The sequence below is a fragment of the Leucopleurus acutus genome (assembly GCF_964270905.1).
Source record: "Leucopleurus acutus genome assembly, chromosome: 8".
NCBI classification, from domain to species: Eukaryota; Metazoa; Chordata; class Mammalia; order Artiodactyla; family Delphinidae; genus Leucopleurus; species Leucopleurus acutus.
This window is the reverse complement of record NC_139151.1, coordinates 103,774,794-103,793,264: the sequence shown is the minus strand read 5'-3', so window position 1 is coordinate 103,793,264 and position 18,471 is coordinate 103,774,794. Positions and strand designations below refer to the sequence as shown.

Here is an 18,471-nt window from a genome sequence, read left to right as displayed (position 1 = left end):
CGCCCGGACCCGCGGCGCGCCCCAGTGACGCGGTCCCGCCGCTGCCAGGCCCGCTCCGGCCGGAAGCGTGGTGACGTCACCCGGCAGCTCGGGCTCCAGCCCCGCCTCCGACTCCTCCCCGACACTGAAGCAGAAACTGCGCGCGCAGAGTAGGTTTATTGAACTACAGACAACATGCGGCCCCGGCAGTGGCGGGGCAGACGTGGAGGCGGCGGGAGGGGCCCCGGTTCAGGACGCAGAGCCGGGACTTAGCCACTCGGACAGATTGGAGATTTCCTGCAGCCACAGCGCGTCCTGCGGGAGGAAAGGGGGCCCGGGGTGAGGACCCCTTGGCAGCGGCCGGTCCCCGCCCTCCCGCCGCTCCCTCCCCTGCGCGGCCTTAGCCCGGTTACCTCCAGGCCGCTCCTGGGGCCCGTCCTGTTTCTGCTAGGGGTCAGGGGAGCCGCGGTGGGTTCCGCGCAGCCCAAGGCGGCCTCTGACGGGTTCAGGGCCCGAGGGGAGCGGAAAGCCCGCGTCTCCTCCACTGCTTGGCAGAGGCTGCCTCTTTTGAGACTCTTGTTTTCTACTTGCCCGCTGGTCCCTAGGAGAAAACAAGCCCGCTCATCTTACTCCCATGTCCTGTGCTAGGACGACCCTTGGGGGAAACCTGGGAGAAAGGGAGGAGCTGGAGTCCGGCTCTCTTAGCCCTCCCACCTCAGGACCCTTTCATCTGGTCCTGTCCGGATCCAAACCCGGCAGCTCCAGGTCTTCAGGGTCAGGCTGAGGCTGCACAATGGCTTCGGGGTCTCTCTGTAGCCACGGAGCTGGGCCTGGGAAGAGGCATCTGGGATTGAATCAAGCCCTCACTTGGGGCTTGCGCCCACCTGGTCACTTCACACAGATTCCTCGTGGAGTCTGCACCATCCAGCTCCTCCCTCCCTGCCAAACTGTGATTCCCCTGCCAGAAAGCCGGCCTCACCTCTCGCCCCCTTTGTTGGGCACGCTGCTTAGGCAGTGCAAACTTAAAGTAAGTTTGGATCTACAGGTTCTTCCTGAGCACGTCCTAGGAACGTAGATCAATGAGCTGTTCCCTGGGTGAAGCTCGCAGATGCTAGGAACGATGCAGAAGTGTGTACAAAGTCCAGGGGTAAAACAAAGAAGCTGTTAACCATCTCTGTACGTGAAAAATGGTTTCCTTGAGGAAATGTCTGAGATGGGTTTTGAAGGATGAAGAGTAATACACCAGACTGACAAGGCAGAGGAAAGGATTAACAGGCTGAAAGGGTTAAGCAAACACCCAAAGGCATTAAACAGTATCCCACCCAAAATGCAAAGTGTGTGTGTGGGGGGGTCCAAGGAGATGAATCTGAATGGGTTAGTGGGAATCAGAGAAGGCTAAGAAATGGATTTTTATCTGTAGGAAATAGGAAGGCAGTGAAGAGTTTTTAAACACTGGAGATATATTGTTAGTTTTGTATTTCAGAAAAATCATTCGTCAGAGGTGTGGCTTAGAGTCAGCTTAGAGGAGGGAAGACCTCAAGAGCCCAGAAGAAGTGAAGGCAGCGGGGATGGAGGAGTCAGAAGTATTCATAAGGCCAAATTGACAAGCCTTGGTAGTAGACTGGATATGAAACATTAGAATGGGGGGCATCTCAAACGAATCTCAGGTTTCAGATGTGAAAAACTGGATAGGTTGTGCTAGTAGTCATGACAGAGACTGAAGAAAGAAGAGCTGATTTGGGGTGTGTGTGCAGAGGGCAAGATATTAGGAGAAAGGAAATTGAGGTACCAGTGGGACCACCATATGTAGCAGCCTAGTGAGCAGATATATCTCCCACCTAACACTCAGGAGAGACCTGGAATGGTCATACCAGCTGAGGAGTCTTCTGCCCAGAGGCAGGGGTCAACGCCTGGGATGGAAGAGAGCAGCTAGGGAGGGACTGCAGTATGAGCACTATTTGGGGGTGGCCAGAGGAAGCTAGTCGAAGAGAGAAGAGATGGGGAGAACCTGAGGAGTCATAGTCTCACAGTGCCAAGCTCTGCAAATAGTCCAGGTGTGATAAAGATAAATGCACAGTCATCAATTTGGTAATTAAGAGGACTTCCCAAACAAGAGACTTTGCAGTTCAGAGGCCACAGGGAAAGCAAGTGCCCTGGGTTAGGGAGAGAATGAAAGAAAGAGAGGGAAACAGTGTAGCTTGCTTTTTTGAGAACCTTGATTGAGATGTGATGGAGAGAGATAGGTGGGAGAAGTTCAAGATCATGAGAGATATCCTTTTGAAGATGGACCTCCTGAGGGAAAGGAACTCAGAAAAGAAGTTGAAGGTGCAGAGATGATAACGTGCTACCATGAAAGCAGTAAGGATAATGCCACCCCTTAGCCTGGAGGGGGTGAGTCCCTATGCTGATAAGGTTCTGGCAGTGGGGGGAGTACAAACTGGGTGAGTTTACTGAAAAAAGAGATTAGTAAGTGAAGTAGGAGGCTAAATCAGGAGGACGAGCCTTGGTAGTTTTTTAACAGAATGGAGTGGCGGGCTTCCCTGGTGGTGCAGTGGTTGAGAGTCCGCCTGCCGATGCAGGGGACACGGGTTCGTGCCCCGGTCCGGGAGGATCCCACATGCCACGGAGCGGCTGGGCCCGTGAGCCATGGCCGCTGAGCCTGTGCGTCCGGAGCCTCTGCTCTGCAGCGGGAGAGGCCACAACGGTGAGAGGCCCTCGTACCGCAAAAAAAAAAAAAAAAAAAAAAAGGGATGGAGTGGCCACTGAGGAGAAGGCCAGGAAGACAATGGAAAGAACTGACAAGCTGAAGGCTCCTCAGGGAATGGACCACAGGTGTACAGTGGCATCACACACTTAGTGATTTTCTTCAGTGTAGCTGCCCATGTGGAACACAGGACTGACGGCAACTAGAGTTGCAGCTCTGTAAGGCAGAGCAGCTCAAACATTCTTCTAGGGGGCGGTCCACCAGATCATAAACACCTAGATTTTAAGGCTTATGTTGCATTGTAGAGAAAGCATGAGCTATAGAGGCAGCAGGAGTTCAGATCCTCCTCCTGCTAAGTGCTCTATCCTATCTCTGAACCTGGGTTGTCTCTTGTGAGAGGGGGCCAATGCTACCCACCCCAAAGGGTCACTGTGAGAGTGGTCACTGGAAGAGCCTAGCATCTCCCTGGGTCCACAGAAGGTGCTGAATTAAATGTTAGTTTTTTTCTTCTAAGGAAAGTACTTATTCTTTTGTCTTTTCACTACATAAATACTGAATCGTATGTGGTGAATGCTGAATTGTGCTATATGATACACTTCCATTCTTCTAAATCTCCAAATCTAAATTATAGATTCTTGGCTTTGTACCAGCTTTTGCTGCAGGGTTCTTTTTGGGAGGAACAGCCCCCACAACATTTAAAATACAGTTTAATTGACAGAATGATTCAGAAACACATCTTAGGCCTAAGCACAGACGCCATGCAGTATGTTGTAGCTGTTACCCTGGAGAGAGGAATTTTACCAACAAAGCACGCTGCTGAAAGCAGTCCCCAAATTCCCTCAAGCCCAGGCACTGTTTGGTCCGACAGTGCATCCCCACCAGCCTGGCTCTGTTAGAGATAGACCAGAGCCAGACTGCCTGGGTTTGAATTCTGGCTCTGTCGTTTACTAGCTGTGTGACCTCAGGTAAGTTTATTGACATCTCTGGGCCTCTGTTTCCACATCTGTAGAATGAGGATAATAATAGTACCATAGTACTGTTTTGAGAATTAAGAGCGTTAATACACTTTCAAATCTCGGACTAGTGCCTGGCACCTGCACCATACCAGTTCAAGCACCAGTGGCTATGATTATTTTCAGACATACACACCTGCTACTGCAGGCCCTGAAGGCTGTTTAAGTGTTGGAGGGAGGGGAAAAGACAATATAATCACCGTCACATTACACACACTGACACCTCCCCATAACATTTATCTAGGTTGAGGTGGTGTCTGCAACCAGGAGCAGACTCCGGAGCCCCAAACACAGTAGTAACCAGAACTAAGGACGGCCACAGTAGCAACACTATAATGATGAAAACATGAAGGAACCAACTGAATTCAGGGCCCTGCCCCATCATGTGCAGCTATCTAACTGCACAAACTGTGAGAAATTTCTAGTCCTATCGTAGCAGTCCCTTTTGGAAGGGAATGCCTCCTGCTGCCCCAGAATACCCAGAGTGGTGGTGGGAGCCACAACCAAAGCCCAGAACGTTGCTGTGGTGTAAGGTGCTGTCTGAAGGTTTGAAGTCACATCTTTGACTTCCCAGCTTTAATCCAGGGCTCACCTGAAAAGCTGGATGAAACCTTACCTGCAAGGAGCTCCAGGCTGCTGTTCTCATGTGCATCCTCTGTGCTCTGCTCTGCATTATTTTTCTCTGGGAGCAGCTGCTTAAAAAATTAGAAGTCCTAAGTGAGTTTTGCAGAAGCATGAACAAGCCCCAGTGAGATCACGTGCCTGGTGGCTTTGTTGACCTCACAGGGCTTTCCTCCTTCACCTGGAACCCCCTATTACTTCCTCCTGGCTCATGTGAACCCCCTGCCCAGCCCCCAACTTTTAAGACTTCCTTCTTCTTTTGGAGGCTTTGCAGTTCACTCCAGCCATTCCGGGCATTTCCTAGCTTTTCTGAACTCTGGTCACTCATGTACTGTCTGCTCCATTCCTTGGGCTCTTTTAAGTATGCATTGCATGCCCCTTTTCATCAATTTATGTATTTATGTCCATTTCCTACATCTTAAATTCCTTGTAAGGTTCATCATGCCTATATCTCTTTTACAGCTAGCATAGTGCCTTGCACACGGTAAGTGCTCAACAAATGACTGACTGAGGTCAAACATGGGAAGCCACAGGGCACATTTTGTAGTCTTGTGTAGCTTTCAAAGCCCTGCTATTTGGTTCAATTTGGACAGAGAAACAAAGGTCAGAACCCAGTCCTCCCAGCTCCTTGTTTTTCAATACAAGTATATAAAAATAGATATCCTCTTCATCAAAATTAAAAACTTTTGTGCTTCAAGGGACACTTGAAAGTGAAAAGTCAACCCACAAGAATGGGAGAAAATATTTGGAAATCATATCTGATAAGGGACTTGTATCCAGAATAAAGAACTCATAGTTCAACTTTAAAATAACAACCCAATAAAAAAATGGGTTTGACAAAGAATTTGAATAGACATTTCTCCAAAGAAGAGATATAAATGGCCAATAAGCACATGAAAAGATGCTCAACATCATTATTCATTAGGGATATGCAAATCAAAGCCACTATGAGATACCACTTTATACCCACTGGGATGGTAGTAATAATAATAGATAATAACAACTGTGGATGAGGATATGGAAAAATTGGAACCATTACACAGTGCTGGTGGGAAAGTAAAATAATGCAGCCAGTTTGGAAAACAGTTTGAGTTACCATATGACCCAGCAATTCTGCCCCTAGCTATACACCAAAGAGAATGATAAACATATGTCCACACACACAAAAATGTTTACATCAGCATTATTCATAATAGCCAAAAAGTGGAAATAACATATCTATCAACTGATGGATGGATTAAAAAATGTGGTGTATATCCATACAATGGACTATTACTCAACCATAAAAAAGGAATGTACTGTTACCTGTTACAACATGGATGAACCTTGAAAACATTATGCTAAGTGAAAGAAGCCACACACAAAAATCCACTTATTGTATGATTCCATTTATATGAAATATCCAGTATAGGCAAATCCACTGAGAGGAAAAGTAAATTAGTGGTTGCCAGGGGACAGGAGATAGGAGAATTGGGACTGACTGCAAATTAGGTACAAGGTTTTTTTCTTTGGCGTGATGGAGATGTTCTGGAATTTACTGGTGATGGCTGCAAACCACAGTGAATATACTTAAAACCACTGAATTGTAAATTTACAGTGGTAAATTTTATGGTACGTGAATTATAACAATAAAAAATGTATTCTATCATATGTTGTTTAACAAGGCAAGTTTCAGTTTCTAAGTAATTATATTCCAAGAAACATAGAAGAGGTAAAGATGGCCCTAAAGGTGTGAAAAAAGAAACAGTATTAGGAAAATTTCCAAACATCTTTTTTCTTCTTTAAGAAAAAGCTTATTCTTTTACTTCACTCCAGCCTAGAAGTCTCATGTAATAGACAAACCTTTACCCAAGGAAATACCTACATTCAGATATAAATCTCTGAGTCCTAGGAGAGCCTTGCACACCTTCCATTCTCATCAGGTCCCCCAAATGAGAGAGCCCTATCCTCAGGATAGACCTCCTTGAGTTTAACACTCTATGAGACATTTCATTCTGGTCTACCACCTGCGAAACAATACCTTTCCTTAGGAAGCTGCCTCCATGCTACTGCTCCTGCTTACTCTGGGTTTAAGTTTTTAGTCCCTACACTCAAATGTGACAGTAAGTCCAGGATTACTATCTTGTCTTCATGGCCCACTGTCCTCTGTTCCAACACCAAGGCTTAATATCTCCACTCTTGGCACGACCTTTCCATGAATATATTCTATAAAACCCTAAATATTCTCTCATTTCTTTCATTTCTCCATAAACTATATAATAGCCATAGATGGTTTTATTCAATGTTACTCAAGAGGTCAGCTATTCTACTTTACCTGTTTAGAAATGGAAACTGAGGGACTGGTGCAGAGGTAAAAGACTTGGACCTATCATTAATCTTGTAGTTTTTAGCTATAGCCACTGGGTGCCAGTCGTGTGCCACTAACAAGTTACTAATCACTAAATGGCCATTTTCCGAGGGAAACGGTAATGATCTTGATTAGGGAAGTATGGGTTTGGTCCCTTATCTTCCCTGGGCTTGTGATCGAGTCCTATATGGCAAAAATGTTACTAGGCTTCGAATCCAGGAGACCTCATTATAAATCCTAGCCTTGCCATTTACTGACTGCGTGATTCTGGGCAAATTAGAAAAGTTCTCTAACCAGTTTCTTCATTTATAAAATGGGAAATCTACAACCTACCTCAGGATTTTTGTAGAGATTAAAGTGGAAATCTTGGCACAGATTAGGGATTCAATAAATGTTCCTTCCTTCCAAGCCCTGTGACTACTGCGTAAGACTAGCCAGCCATCTGCCAAATTTACTGGGCTGTGAATGGCCCTGAGGCTATGGGTCATCACCATAGCAATACAGTGGGGCAAAGGAGGTCAGATCATTTCCTTTTCAGATCTCACTGGGATATCAGAGAGGCCCAAGCAAAAGGACTTCACAGGCTGAAACACTTGTAGATCCTGCCCATGTATCTCAGGTCCTATGATAATGCCACATGCCTTACCCTTGACCTATCCCTAGAAATTTGAAGATATAGATAGCTGTAGTGAATTGAATAGTAGCCCCCCAAAAGATATGTCCAAGTCTTAACCACTAGTACCTGTGAATGTGCAAAGGGTCCTTGCAGATGTAATTAAGGATCTCAAGATAAGATCATTGTGGATTTAGAGAGGGCCCTAAATCCAATGACAGGTGTCCTTGTAGGAGAAAGGCAGAGGGAGACTTGAGAGACAAAGGGGAATGACCATGAAGATGGAGGCAGAGACTGGAGTCATGTGGCCACAAGTCAAGGAACATCTGGGGCCACCAGAGCTGGAAGGGGTAAGGAAGGATTCTCCTCTAGAGCCTTTGGAGGGAGTGTGGCCCTGCAAACACCTTGATCTCAGACTTCTGGACTCCAGAACTCTGAGATAATAAATTTCTTTTGTTTTTAAGCTACCAAATTTGTGGTAATTTGTTACAGCATCCACGGGTAATGATACAATGGGTATTAGCTTTTACCTATTCGCTCAGGTTGTGGGCAGCAGCTTACCGAGCTGAAGGGAAACCAGCAAGAGTGTTTGCAGTGAGCCAGCTGAAAGGAACGGCAGATGCATTCCTAGGAAGGTGCTTCCTAGAAGGTACATGCAGCCATGAAAAAACAGTGTGGTGAAGGGAGTATTTATAGGGGCTTCACTGCTACAAAGCAGAGGAGAGTGGGCAAATCCATGAGATGCTGTGATCCTTGGGTGACTAGGTACCCAAACCTCCCCATCTGATCAGGCAAACAGAAGTAGGAGAGGGAGAGAGGCAGAAGAGGTGTCTCTCAGAAACAGTGTCTATAATTTTTATAGCAACTTTATTGAGATATAGCTTGCATACATATAATGAATTGCATCTTTATAAAATGTACAATGTGATAAGTTTTGGCAAATGTACATACTTGTGAAACCATCAAGATAACCAGCATATCCATCACCCTCAAAAGTTTCTTCTGTCCTTCATAACTCCTCCACTCCCTCCAACTCCTATGCCTCCCGTCTTTAAGCAACCACTGATCTATAACTACAGAGTAATTGGCATTTTATAGAATTGTTATAAATTCAGTCAAGCAGTATGTACTCTTGTATTTCCAGGTTTTTTCATTCAGCATGATTATTTAGAGATTCATCCATCCTACTGTGTGTATCAACAGTTCACTCCTTTTATTGCTGAGTAGTATTCCACTGAATGGATATGCTGCAGTGTATTTATTCTTTTACCTGTTGACACTGGGTTGTTTCCAGTTTTTGGCTATTACAAATATGGTAGATGTGCCATGAACATTGGTGTATACATTTTTGTGTGGTATATGCTTTCATTTCTCTTGGGTAAATACCTAGAAGTAGAATGTCGAGGTCGTGAGACAGGTGTATATTTAACTTTTTAAGAAACTGCAAAACTGTTCTCCAAAGTGGTTGTATCATTTTTTATTCCTACAAAGAGGGTATAAGAGTTCCAGTTCCTGCACAGCCTTGCCAACACCTGGTATGGTCAGTCTTTTTATTACAAGTAGGTGTGAAATATTATTTCATTGTGGTTTTGATTTGCACTTCCCTAATGACTAATAATGTTGAGCATATTTTCGTATGTTTTTAAAAATTAATTAATTAATGAATTATATTTTTGGGCTGCATTGGGTCTTCTTGCTGCGCGTGGGCTTTCTCTAGTTGCAGTGAGTGGGGGCTACTCTTCGTTGCGGTGCGTGGGGTTCTCATTGCGGTGGCTTCTCTTGTTGCAGAGCACGGGCTCTAGGCGCGCGGGCTTCAATAGTTGTGGCACGCAGGCTTAGTTTCTCCACGGCATGTGGAGGGGACCAGGGTTCAAACCCATGTCCCCTGCATTGGCAGGTGATTGTTAACCACTGCGCCACCAGGGAAGTCCCCATACTTTTGTATGTTTATTTGCTGTTTGTATATCTTCTTTTGTAAAATGTGTGTTCAAATCTTTTGCCAATTAAAAAAATTGGGTTGTTTGTTTTCTTATTATTGAGGTTTGAGAGTTTTAAAATAATCTGAACATGACGGTAAGATTTTTAAATAAAGGTTCAACTTCTTTAATACTATAAAACTACCAGGTGTATGGAGCTATTTCTTCTTGAGTGAACTTTGGTAATTTATGTCTGTCAAGGAATTTTCCATTTAATCTAAATTGTCAAATTTAGTGCAATGTTCATAATATTCCCCGATAATCCTTTTAATATCTGATGCCACCTCTCTAATTTCTGATATTAGTGGCAATTTGTGTCTTCTCTTATTAATCTTCTTTCTCAATGAACCACCTTTACGTTTCACTGATTTTTTTTCTCTATTGTTTTTCCATTTTACTGACTTCCACTCTGATCTTTATTATTTCATACTTCTGTTTATGTTTAATTTGCTCTTCTTATTCTAGTTGAAGTTGGAAGCTGAGGTCATTGATTTAAGACTTTTTCTTTATCTCTTTCTTTTTGGCCGCACCACATGGCATGTGAGACCTTAGTTCCCCAATCAGGGATCAAACCCCTGCCCCCTGCAGTGGAAACATGGAGTCTTAACCACTGAACCGCCAGGGAAGTCCCGAGACCTTTTTCTTTTCTAACACAAGTATTTTCCTCTCTAAGTACTGCATTAGCTATGTCTCACAAATTTTGATAATATATACTTCCATTTTAATTAAATTAAAATATTTTCGGGCTTCCCTGGTGGCGCAGTGGTTGGGAGTCCGCCTGCTGATGCAGGGGACACAGGTTCGTGCCCCAGTCCGGGAGGATCCCACATGCCGTGGAGCGGCTGGGCCCGTGAGCCATGGCCGCTGAGCCTGCGCATCCGGAGCCTGTGCTCCGCAACGGGAGAGGCCACAACAGTGAGAGGCCCGCGTACCGCAAAAAAAAAAAAAAAAAAAAAATTTCTACTTTCTCTTTTGATTTTGTGTTTGATCCATGGGTTATTTATAAGTGTGTCATGTAGTTTCCAAATATTTGGAGTTTTCCAGATATCTTTTCCTTATTGATTTTATTATAATAAAATAATAAAATATAATAATTCTACTGTGGTCAAAAACATACTTTATATGACTCAGATCCTTTAAAATTTATTGAGATGTATTTAATGGCTCAGAATATGGTCTATCTTGCTATACGTCCCTTGCATACTTAGAAATAATGTATAGTCTAGTCTACTGTGGTTGGGCAGAGTATTTTATAAATATCAGTTAGGTAAAGTTAATTCATAGTGTTATTTGAGACTTCTACAAACTTACTAATTTTTTTTTTTTTTTTTGGCTGTGTTGGGTCTTCGTTGCTGCACACGGGCTTTTTCTCTAGTTGTGGCAAGGTGGGGCTACTCTTCATTGCATTGCACAGGCTTCTCATTGCGGTGGCTTCTCTTGTAGTGGACCAAGGGCTCTGGGTGCACAGGTTTCAGTAGCTGCAGCACGTGGGCTCAGTAGGTGTGACTTGCAGGCTCTAGCGCGCAGGCTCAGTAGTTGTGGTGTACGGGCTTAGTTGCCCCACGGCATGGGGGAGTCTTCCGGGACCAGGGATCGAACCTGTGTCCCCTGCATCGGCAGGAGGATTCTTAAGCACTGCGCCACCAGGGAAGTCCCCAAACTTACTGATTTTTCTGTCTACTTGTTCTACAAATTACTGAGAGAGGTATGTCGTGACCTCCCAATATAATTGTGGACTTCATTTCTCCTTAGAGTTCTATTAATTTTGCTTCATGCATTTAAAAACTCTCTAAAAAGTTTTATGAATGTTTAGAGCTATTGTGTTCATTGTATTCACTGTATTATATTCATCATTATGAAGTAACCCTCTTTATCCCTAGTAATATTCTTTGCTCTGAATTCTACTTTGTCTGATATTACTATACCCTCTCCAGCTCTCTTTTTATTAGTGTAAGCATGGTATATCTTTTTTCTATTCTTTTATTTTTAATCCATTTCTGTCTTTATATTTAAAGTGAGATTCTTGTAGGCAGCATATAGTTGGCTTTTTATTCAATCTAACAATCTCTGCCTTTTAATTGGGTTGTTTAGACTATATTTAATATGATAATTGATATGGCTGGGTTTAAACATATCATCTTATTGTTTTCTATTTGTCTCATCTGTTCTTTGTTCCCTTTTCTTTTTCATCTTTTTGAGATTGAGTATTTTTTGATAGATTATTTTCTAGAGCAGTTTTAAGTTCATAGCAAAATTGAGCAGAAGATAGAGAGATTTCCCATATTCCCTCTGTCCCCACTGATGCCTCTACCATTATCAACATCCCCCACTGGAATGGTACATTTGTTACAATTGATGAACCTACACTGACATATCATTATCATCCAAATTTCATAGTTTATGTTAGGGTTCCATCCTGGTGTATATTTTGTGGGCTCAAACAGATGTATAATGATACATATCTACCATTATACTATCATATAGTATAAAAGTCCTAAAAGTCCTCTGTTCTCCCCCTATTCATTCCTCCTTTCCTCCTAACCCCTGACAACCACTGATTTTTTTTTACTGTCTCCAGAGTTTTGCCTTTTTCAGAATATCATGCACTGTATTTGGAATCATATAGTATGTTGCCTTTTCAGGTTGGCTTCCTTTTACTTACTTATATGAATTTAATTTTCCTCATATCTTTTCATGGCATGATAGCTCATTTCTTTTTCAGCGCTGAGTAATATTCCATTGTCTGCATGTACCACAGTTTATTTATCCATTCACCTACTGATGGATATCTTGGTTGCTTCCAAGTTTTGGCAATTATGAAGAAGGCTGCTGTAAACATCTGTGTACAAGTTTTTGTGTGGACCTAAGTTGTAACTCCTTTGGGTAAATACCAAGGAGCATGATTACTGGATCACATGGTAAGAGTATGTTTAGTTCTACACAAAACTGCCCAACTGTCTTCCAAAGTAGCTGTACTATTTTGCATTCCCACCAGCAATAAATGAGAGTTCCTGTTTTTCCACATCTTTGCCTGCATTTGGATTTTGGCCCTTCTGGTAAGTGTGTAGTGATATCTCGTTGTTTTAATTTACATTTCCCTGATGACATATGATGTGGACCATCTTTTCATGTGCTTATTTGCTATCTGATGCCATTTTTCGTGAGGTATCTGTTAAGGTCTTTGACCCATTTAAAAATTTTTGTTGAGTGAATCCACGGCCGAGTGGGCAATTTGAACGCCACCCAGCTGGGGCATGCGGCCAGGGTGCTGCTGGTCCTCACCTGGACGCCAGCCTCTGCCTCTGGACCCGGAAGGCCGAGAAGGAGCTGCGGGTCCACAACCCTGAGCGCCAGCCATGGGCCCACACCGATGGATCCGCAAGTCCGAAGCCCCAAGGAGGCGCACCGTGAGCCCGGCTCCTGCCGCCACCCGGCCGGGCCCATACTTAGGCACTTCCTCCCGTCGACTTGCTCGCCGGAGACATTGGGTTCTGAAGGAGATACGAACTCTTGAGAAGAGCACACACCGGTTGTTAAGGAAGAACCCCCTTCTGCCGCCTGGCAAGAGAAATATGTGTTAAATTCACTCGTGGTGTGGACTTCAGTTGGCAAGCTCAGGCCATGTTGGCCCTACAAGAGGCAGCAGAAGCGTTTCTAGTTCATCTCTTTGAGGATGCCTATCTCCTCTCCTTACATGCCAGCCGCGTCACTCTCTTCCCAAAGGATGTGCCGCTGGCCAGGAGGATCCGAGGCATCAGGAAGGGCTCGGCTGAGCTCCTGCCACCCGTGACTCTGGATAATACCAGGGAATCTGCCCGTAACCAGGACCAGATCCTGTACAAGGTGCTGCCTGGACTTGCTGTCTCTGAGCAGAGTGTGCGTGTTGCTTTTGTAATTTTTTTTTTTAAAGAAGACTGCATGGCTTTCCTCTGTAACAGAAGTAATATATGACGGAATCAACACATTCCGAAAGTCCTGAGAATAATTTTCAGATGAGGAGACTCCAAGTTTGACTTCACTTTGCAAATTATTCATACGACTGATGATTTGGAAGACATCAGATTTTCTAGGTTATGGGAGAAAAGGATATTTACTGATTATTTTAGACCTTTCTGTACCATTTAAATTTTTTACCATATGTATATTTACTTTTGTTTAAAACATAAGGGAAAAAATAAGAGACGACCACTTCAATCAGTTGCATGGAAGAGCCTGGCGCATCCAGCATACAAATCTCTGTCCTTCAGATTGACTTCATCATTAGTGGCAGCAGCAAGTTCCTGTGTGGATTGTGCGTGTCGACAGATTATATAGCTTTTCAAAAACTCAGTTGGGATGAAAATAGGAAATCGTCGGGGCTTCCCTGGTGGCGCAGTGGTTGAGAGTCCGCCTGCCGATGCAGTGGACGCGGGTTCGTGCCCCGGTCCGGGAGGATCCCACATGCCGCGGAGCAGCTGGGCCCGTGGGCCATGGCTGCTGAGCCTGCGCGTCCGGAGCCTGTGCTCCGCAACGGGACAGGCCACAACAGTGAGAGGCCCGCATACCGCAAAAAAAAAAAAAAAAATCACTCAGAAAGTCTAGCTTGTAGAATTTATTTTATTCTTATTTGCAAATCATAGACGATGTATCATAATTTATACTTCAGAATTTTTCATTCCAGGACTTTTAAGAGCCTTTTCAATGTTTTTACAGGTATTTTTTATAACTTCCTTGTGGAGATATAATAAAAATAATTCTTTAATGAGAAAAAGTTAAAGCAAAGTTACTATTATACAGAGATTATACTGTGTTCTTTGTGTGTTAGCGTTAAGTTCTTCATTTGGACACTTTGCCAACAGCCACAATTTAAACGAGAGAATTCAGGGATGTGTTTTTGTCTCCAGTGGAGTAGAGTATGAGCAGATAAAAACCTTGCCCATCTCTTGTAACTGAAAGCAGTTTAAGAGATTTCCAGAGAAATGGGAAGTGCCACCCGAAGACTTTTAGATATTGTGTGTGGTGAAAATGATTAGTAAGAGTGGATACTAATAATGATGTGTCAGCCAACTGAATTGAGAGACAAACTAAAGGGAAAAGGACCAAGTTCTGTTGTTTGATAAATTTTAACCCTTTGGAAAAACCTTTTCCTGTTGGACATCAACTCATTTTTATGTAGACATTGGAATAAAGCTTATCTATCTATGACTATAAAAAAAAATTTTTTTCTTGTTGATTTTTAAGAGTTCTTTGTGTATTTTGGATAATAGTCCTTTAATCAGAGGTGTCTTGTAAATATCTTCTTCCAGCCTGTGGCTTGTCTTCTCATTCTCTTGAGGGTTGAATATTTTTTATGATTCCATTTTATCTCCTTTCTTGGATTATTAGGTATAACTCCTGGATGTGTTATTTTGATGGTTCCTTTCATCTTTAACTTACCAGTTTATTCAAGTAATATTATACCACCCCAGAGATAGCATAAATTCTTACAACTATATACATCTCCATTTCTCTCCTCCTGATCTGTGTGCTATTGTTGTCATACACTTTACTTCTAACATAGGTTATAGACCTCAAAATACATTATTACTGTTTTTGCTTTAAAAAGTTAATTATGTTTTAAATAATAAGAAAAGTCTTTATATTTATCCACATAGTTACCATTTTAAGTACTCTTCATTCCTTTGTGTAGACCCAGGTTTCCATCTGGTATCATCTTCTGCTTGAAGGACTTCTTTTACATTTATATTTCTTGTCTGCAGATAATAAATTCTTTCATCTCTTGTATGTCATAAAAAGTCCTCATTTCATATTTGTTTTTAAGGATACTTTTGTTGGGTAAAGAATTCTAGGTTGACAGGTTTTTGGTTTTTTTCAGTACTATAAAGATGTTATTCCATTTTCTTCTAGCGTATACGGTTTCTGATGAGAAACTTGCTGTAATCCTTATCTTTGTTTCCTTGTTATTACATAACAAGGTGGTTTTTTTTTTTTGTCTCTGTTTGTTTTTAAGATTTCTTTTTACCACTGGTTTTAACCAATTTAATTATGATGTGCCTTGGTGTAGTTTTCTTTGCTTCTTAGGCTTGGAGTTTGTTGAGATTCTTGGATCTGTACGATTAATAGATTTCATCAAATTTGGAAAAATTTCAGCCATTATTTCTTCAAATATATTTTCTGCCTCTGCTGCTTCTTCAGATTCTCTAATTATACATGTATAAGCCTATGTGAAGTTGTCCTATAACTCACAGATGCTCAATGGTCTATTATTATTTTAACCTCTGTGTTTAATTTTTTTAATGTATTTATTTGTTTGTTTATTTTTGGCTGTGTTGGGTCTTCATTGCTGCGCGCAGGCTTTCCCAAGTTGCAGTGAGCAGGGTCTACTCTTTGTTGTGGTGTGCAGGCTTCCCATTGCAGTGGCTTCGCTTGTTGCAGAACATGGGCTCTAGGCACGTGGGCTTCAGTAGTTGTGGCATGCAGGCTCAGTAGTTGTGGCTCACGGGCTCTAGAGCACAGGCTCAGTAGTTGTGGCACATGGGCCACACAGGGATCGAACCCATGTTCCCTGCATTGGCAGGTGGATTCTTAACCACTGAGCCACCAGGGAAGCCCCCTCTGTGTTTAATTTCAGATAGTTTCTATTGCTATGTGTTTTTCCTTAAGTGTCTAATGTCCTATTGATACTATTCGGTGTAACCAGTATAATTTTCACCTCAGAGACATTAGTTTTCACCTTAAAGTTTGTTTCTTTTTTATACCTTCCACATCTCTAACGAATATGTTCAATCTTTCCTCTAGTCTCCTGAACATATGGAATACAGTTATAAGAATAACTGGTTTTTGTCTACTAATTTTATCTTCCATGTCAGTTCTGGATCAGTTTGGATTGATTGATTGATCAATTGATTGAGTTTTCTCTTCATTGTGGGTTGTATTTTCCTGCTTCTTAGCATGTCTGTTTTTTTTTTTATTAGATTCAAGGCAGTATGAATTTACCTTGGTGGGTGCTGGATATTTTTGTATTCTTATAAATATTCTTGAACTTTGTTCTGAGATGCCACTGAATTACTTGGAAACCACCTGATCCTTTTAGGTCTTGTTTCTGCTTTTGAGCTTTGTTAGGCAGAACCAAGGAGTGTTTATTGTAGATGTAATTTTTTTCCATTTCTGAGGCAAGACTATTCTTAGTATTTTACCTGATGCTCCATAAATTATGAGACTTTGTTCTCTGGTTGATGAAAATAGGCACTATTCCCAGCCCTGTGTAAGCTCTGCCTATTGTCCCCTGTAATCCTTCTGAGTGGTTCTTTACCTGGACAGTTTCTTCACATGAATGAGCTGATCAGTACTCAACTGAATACCAGAGAGAGGAGCCTCTGCAGATCTCCAGAATTCTCTCTCTGTGCAGCTCTCTCTTCTCTGGTACTCTGCCCTGAAAGCTTAACCTGCCTTAGCATCTCTGGGTTCCTAGCTTCATCTATTCAACTCAGGGACACCATGAAGCTCTGCCTGGATTCCTTCTCCCTGTTCCACAGTCTCTGTACTTTCTCTAAGCAGTATGCAATGGCATTCATAGAGCTCACTTCGTTGTTTTCCATCTCTCAGGAATGAGTATCCCATCCATTGTCTGAGGCCCAATGTCTTGAGAACCATTGTTTCATATATTGTTTTTTTTTTGTTGTTATTGTCCAGATTTTTGGTTATTTCAGGCAGGAGGGTAAATCTGGTCCCTGTTACTCTATCTTGGCCAGAAGCTGCTGTATAATCATTTCCCTCTTAATCTCTTTTATTTACTCATCTTATACTTTAATTCCAGAAAAGTCAATCCTGCTGATGGTTGCCAAGAGAGCCAGAAAAGTGGGCTTCAGCTGAAACATCACTACTACCTACACCCAGAATCTGGAAATACATAAAATTTCCCAGCTATGATTTCTCTTCACTCATTAGAGGAGCTTATAACTATCTGACCTCCATGAGGGCAGAGACCCCAACTAATGCAACTCTGTATCTCCAGCATCCAAAAAGGTAAATAGATAAAAGTATGTTTTTCATTAGGCAAAACTAAACATAGGAATTCCATCATATCATCATCCTCATAAAAGTAGCTATGTGCTTAGCGGTTTACTTACATTATCTTATTCAAACCTCACAATGATCATTTTAGGTGTGCATCATTCTTATTTTACTGATAAAGAAACTGAGACTTGGAATAAATAGCTTTTATAATAATACCATGCAACTAGTTTGTGGCAGAAATGGAATTCAAGTGACATCTCTAACCATGCTCTTAACCTCTATGTAATACCATGTTCTATAAAGTTTTTCTAAACCATAGGCTTCCTTGCTAAAAGGCTAACCTCAGAATGTGCAGTCTAAAGTACTACACCTACCCATTGTGTACTCAGGGTTCTCATACATCAATATGGAAGATTTCCACCAAAGTACCTATTATTACTTTACACTTACCTGCTTCACCTCACGTGAGCAGTGGTGAAGAAATCGGTTCTGGGTGATCTCATGAAATGATTTATGCAGCTTGGTCCCAAATTCCTGTGTGTCAGCTGCCTAAAATGGGCCAGAGACAGAATATGTTGAGTTCCAGTACTGGCAACCAAAGGGTAAGTACCCACAGGAAGTTTACATGGGGAGAGATCGAGACTAATAGAAAGGCAAACCACTGACATCCTTCATGTTGTGTTAGAAGTTTCCTTAGTTCTTGTGGCACAGGATAAGTAGAAAGAAGGTCTGGGATACTTGACATGAGACAGGTAGTTGTGGCTCCCATATATCTTCCAATTTCTGTTACCTAAGCAAGGTCTTTCAACCAAGGTCTTTGTTCTCCTATCTCCATAGGAGATAAATACCCCAGAGATCCATCTGTTCGTGAAGAGGTTATATTAACTGCTCTCCTCTAAAACAAGTTCCAAAAGAGCAGAGGTTCTACTGAACAACTAAGGCTGATATAGGAACTTTTCCCCAGATAAATCTTTCAGGGAGGAAAGGAACAGTAATTTAGTTTGCATCCATTAAGAAATGGGTAACAGCCTCTACTTTTTAGTATAGAATTGTATTGATAGGATATTAGAGTTAGAAGGGGCCAGAGTAATCACCTAATACAACACACTAATTTCATTTCATTTTATTTTTATGTATGTATGTATGTATGTCATGAAGGAAAGCGCAGTGTTTATTGTAAGGCACCATACAAGGAGTCCAGGGTAGCTAATGCTCAAAAAAAC

General features: G+C 42.4%; 1 protein-coding gene across 1 annotated transcript in view; it reads right to left on the bottom strand.

Annotated features, from left to right (window-relative positions):
- Window positions 1-228: 228 nt before the first annotated feature.
- TOP6BL (TOP6B like initiator of meiotic double strand breaks) overlaps window positions 229-18,471 on the bottom strand; it is a gene marked incomplete at both ends in the record, with an annotated part of 91,112 nt that continues 72,869 nt past the window's right edge. The window contains 5 exons of the mRNA XM_082844886.1: window positions 229-294; window positions 393-580; window positions 4,313-4,391; window positions 12,536-12,811; window positions 17,699-17,797. Coding sequence (XP_082701012.1) covers window positions 229-294; window positions 393-580; window positions 4,313-4,391; window positions 12,536-12,811; window positions 17,699-17,797 — 708 coding nt within the window. The remainder of the gene's footprint in view (window positions 295-392; window positions 581-4,312; window positions 4,392-12,535; window positions 12,812-17,698; window positions 17,798-18,471) is intronic.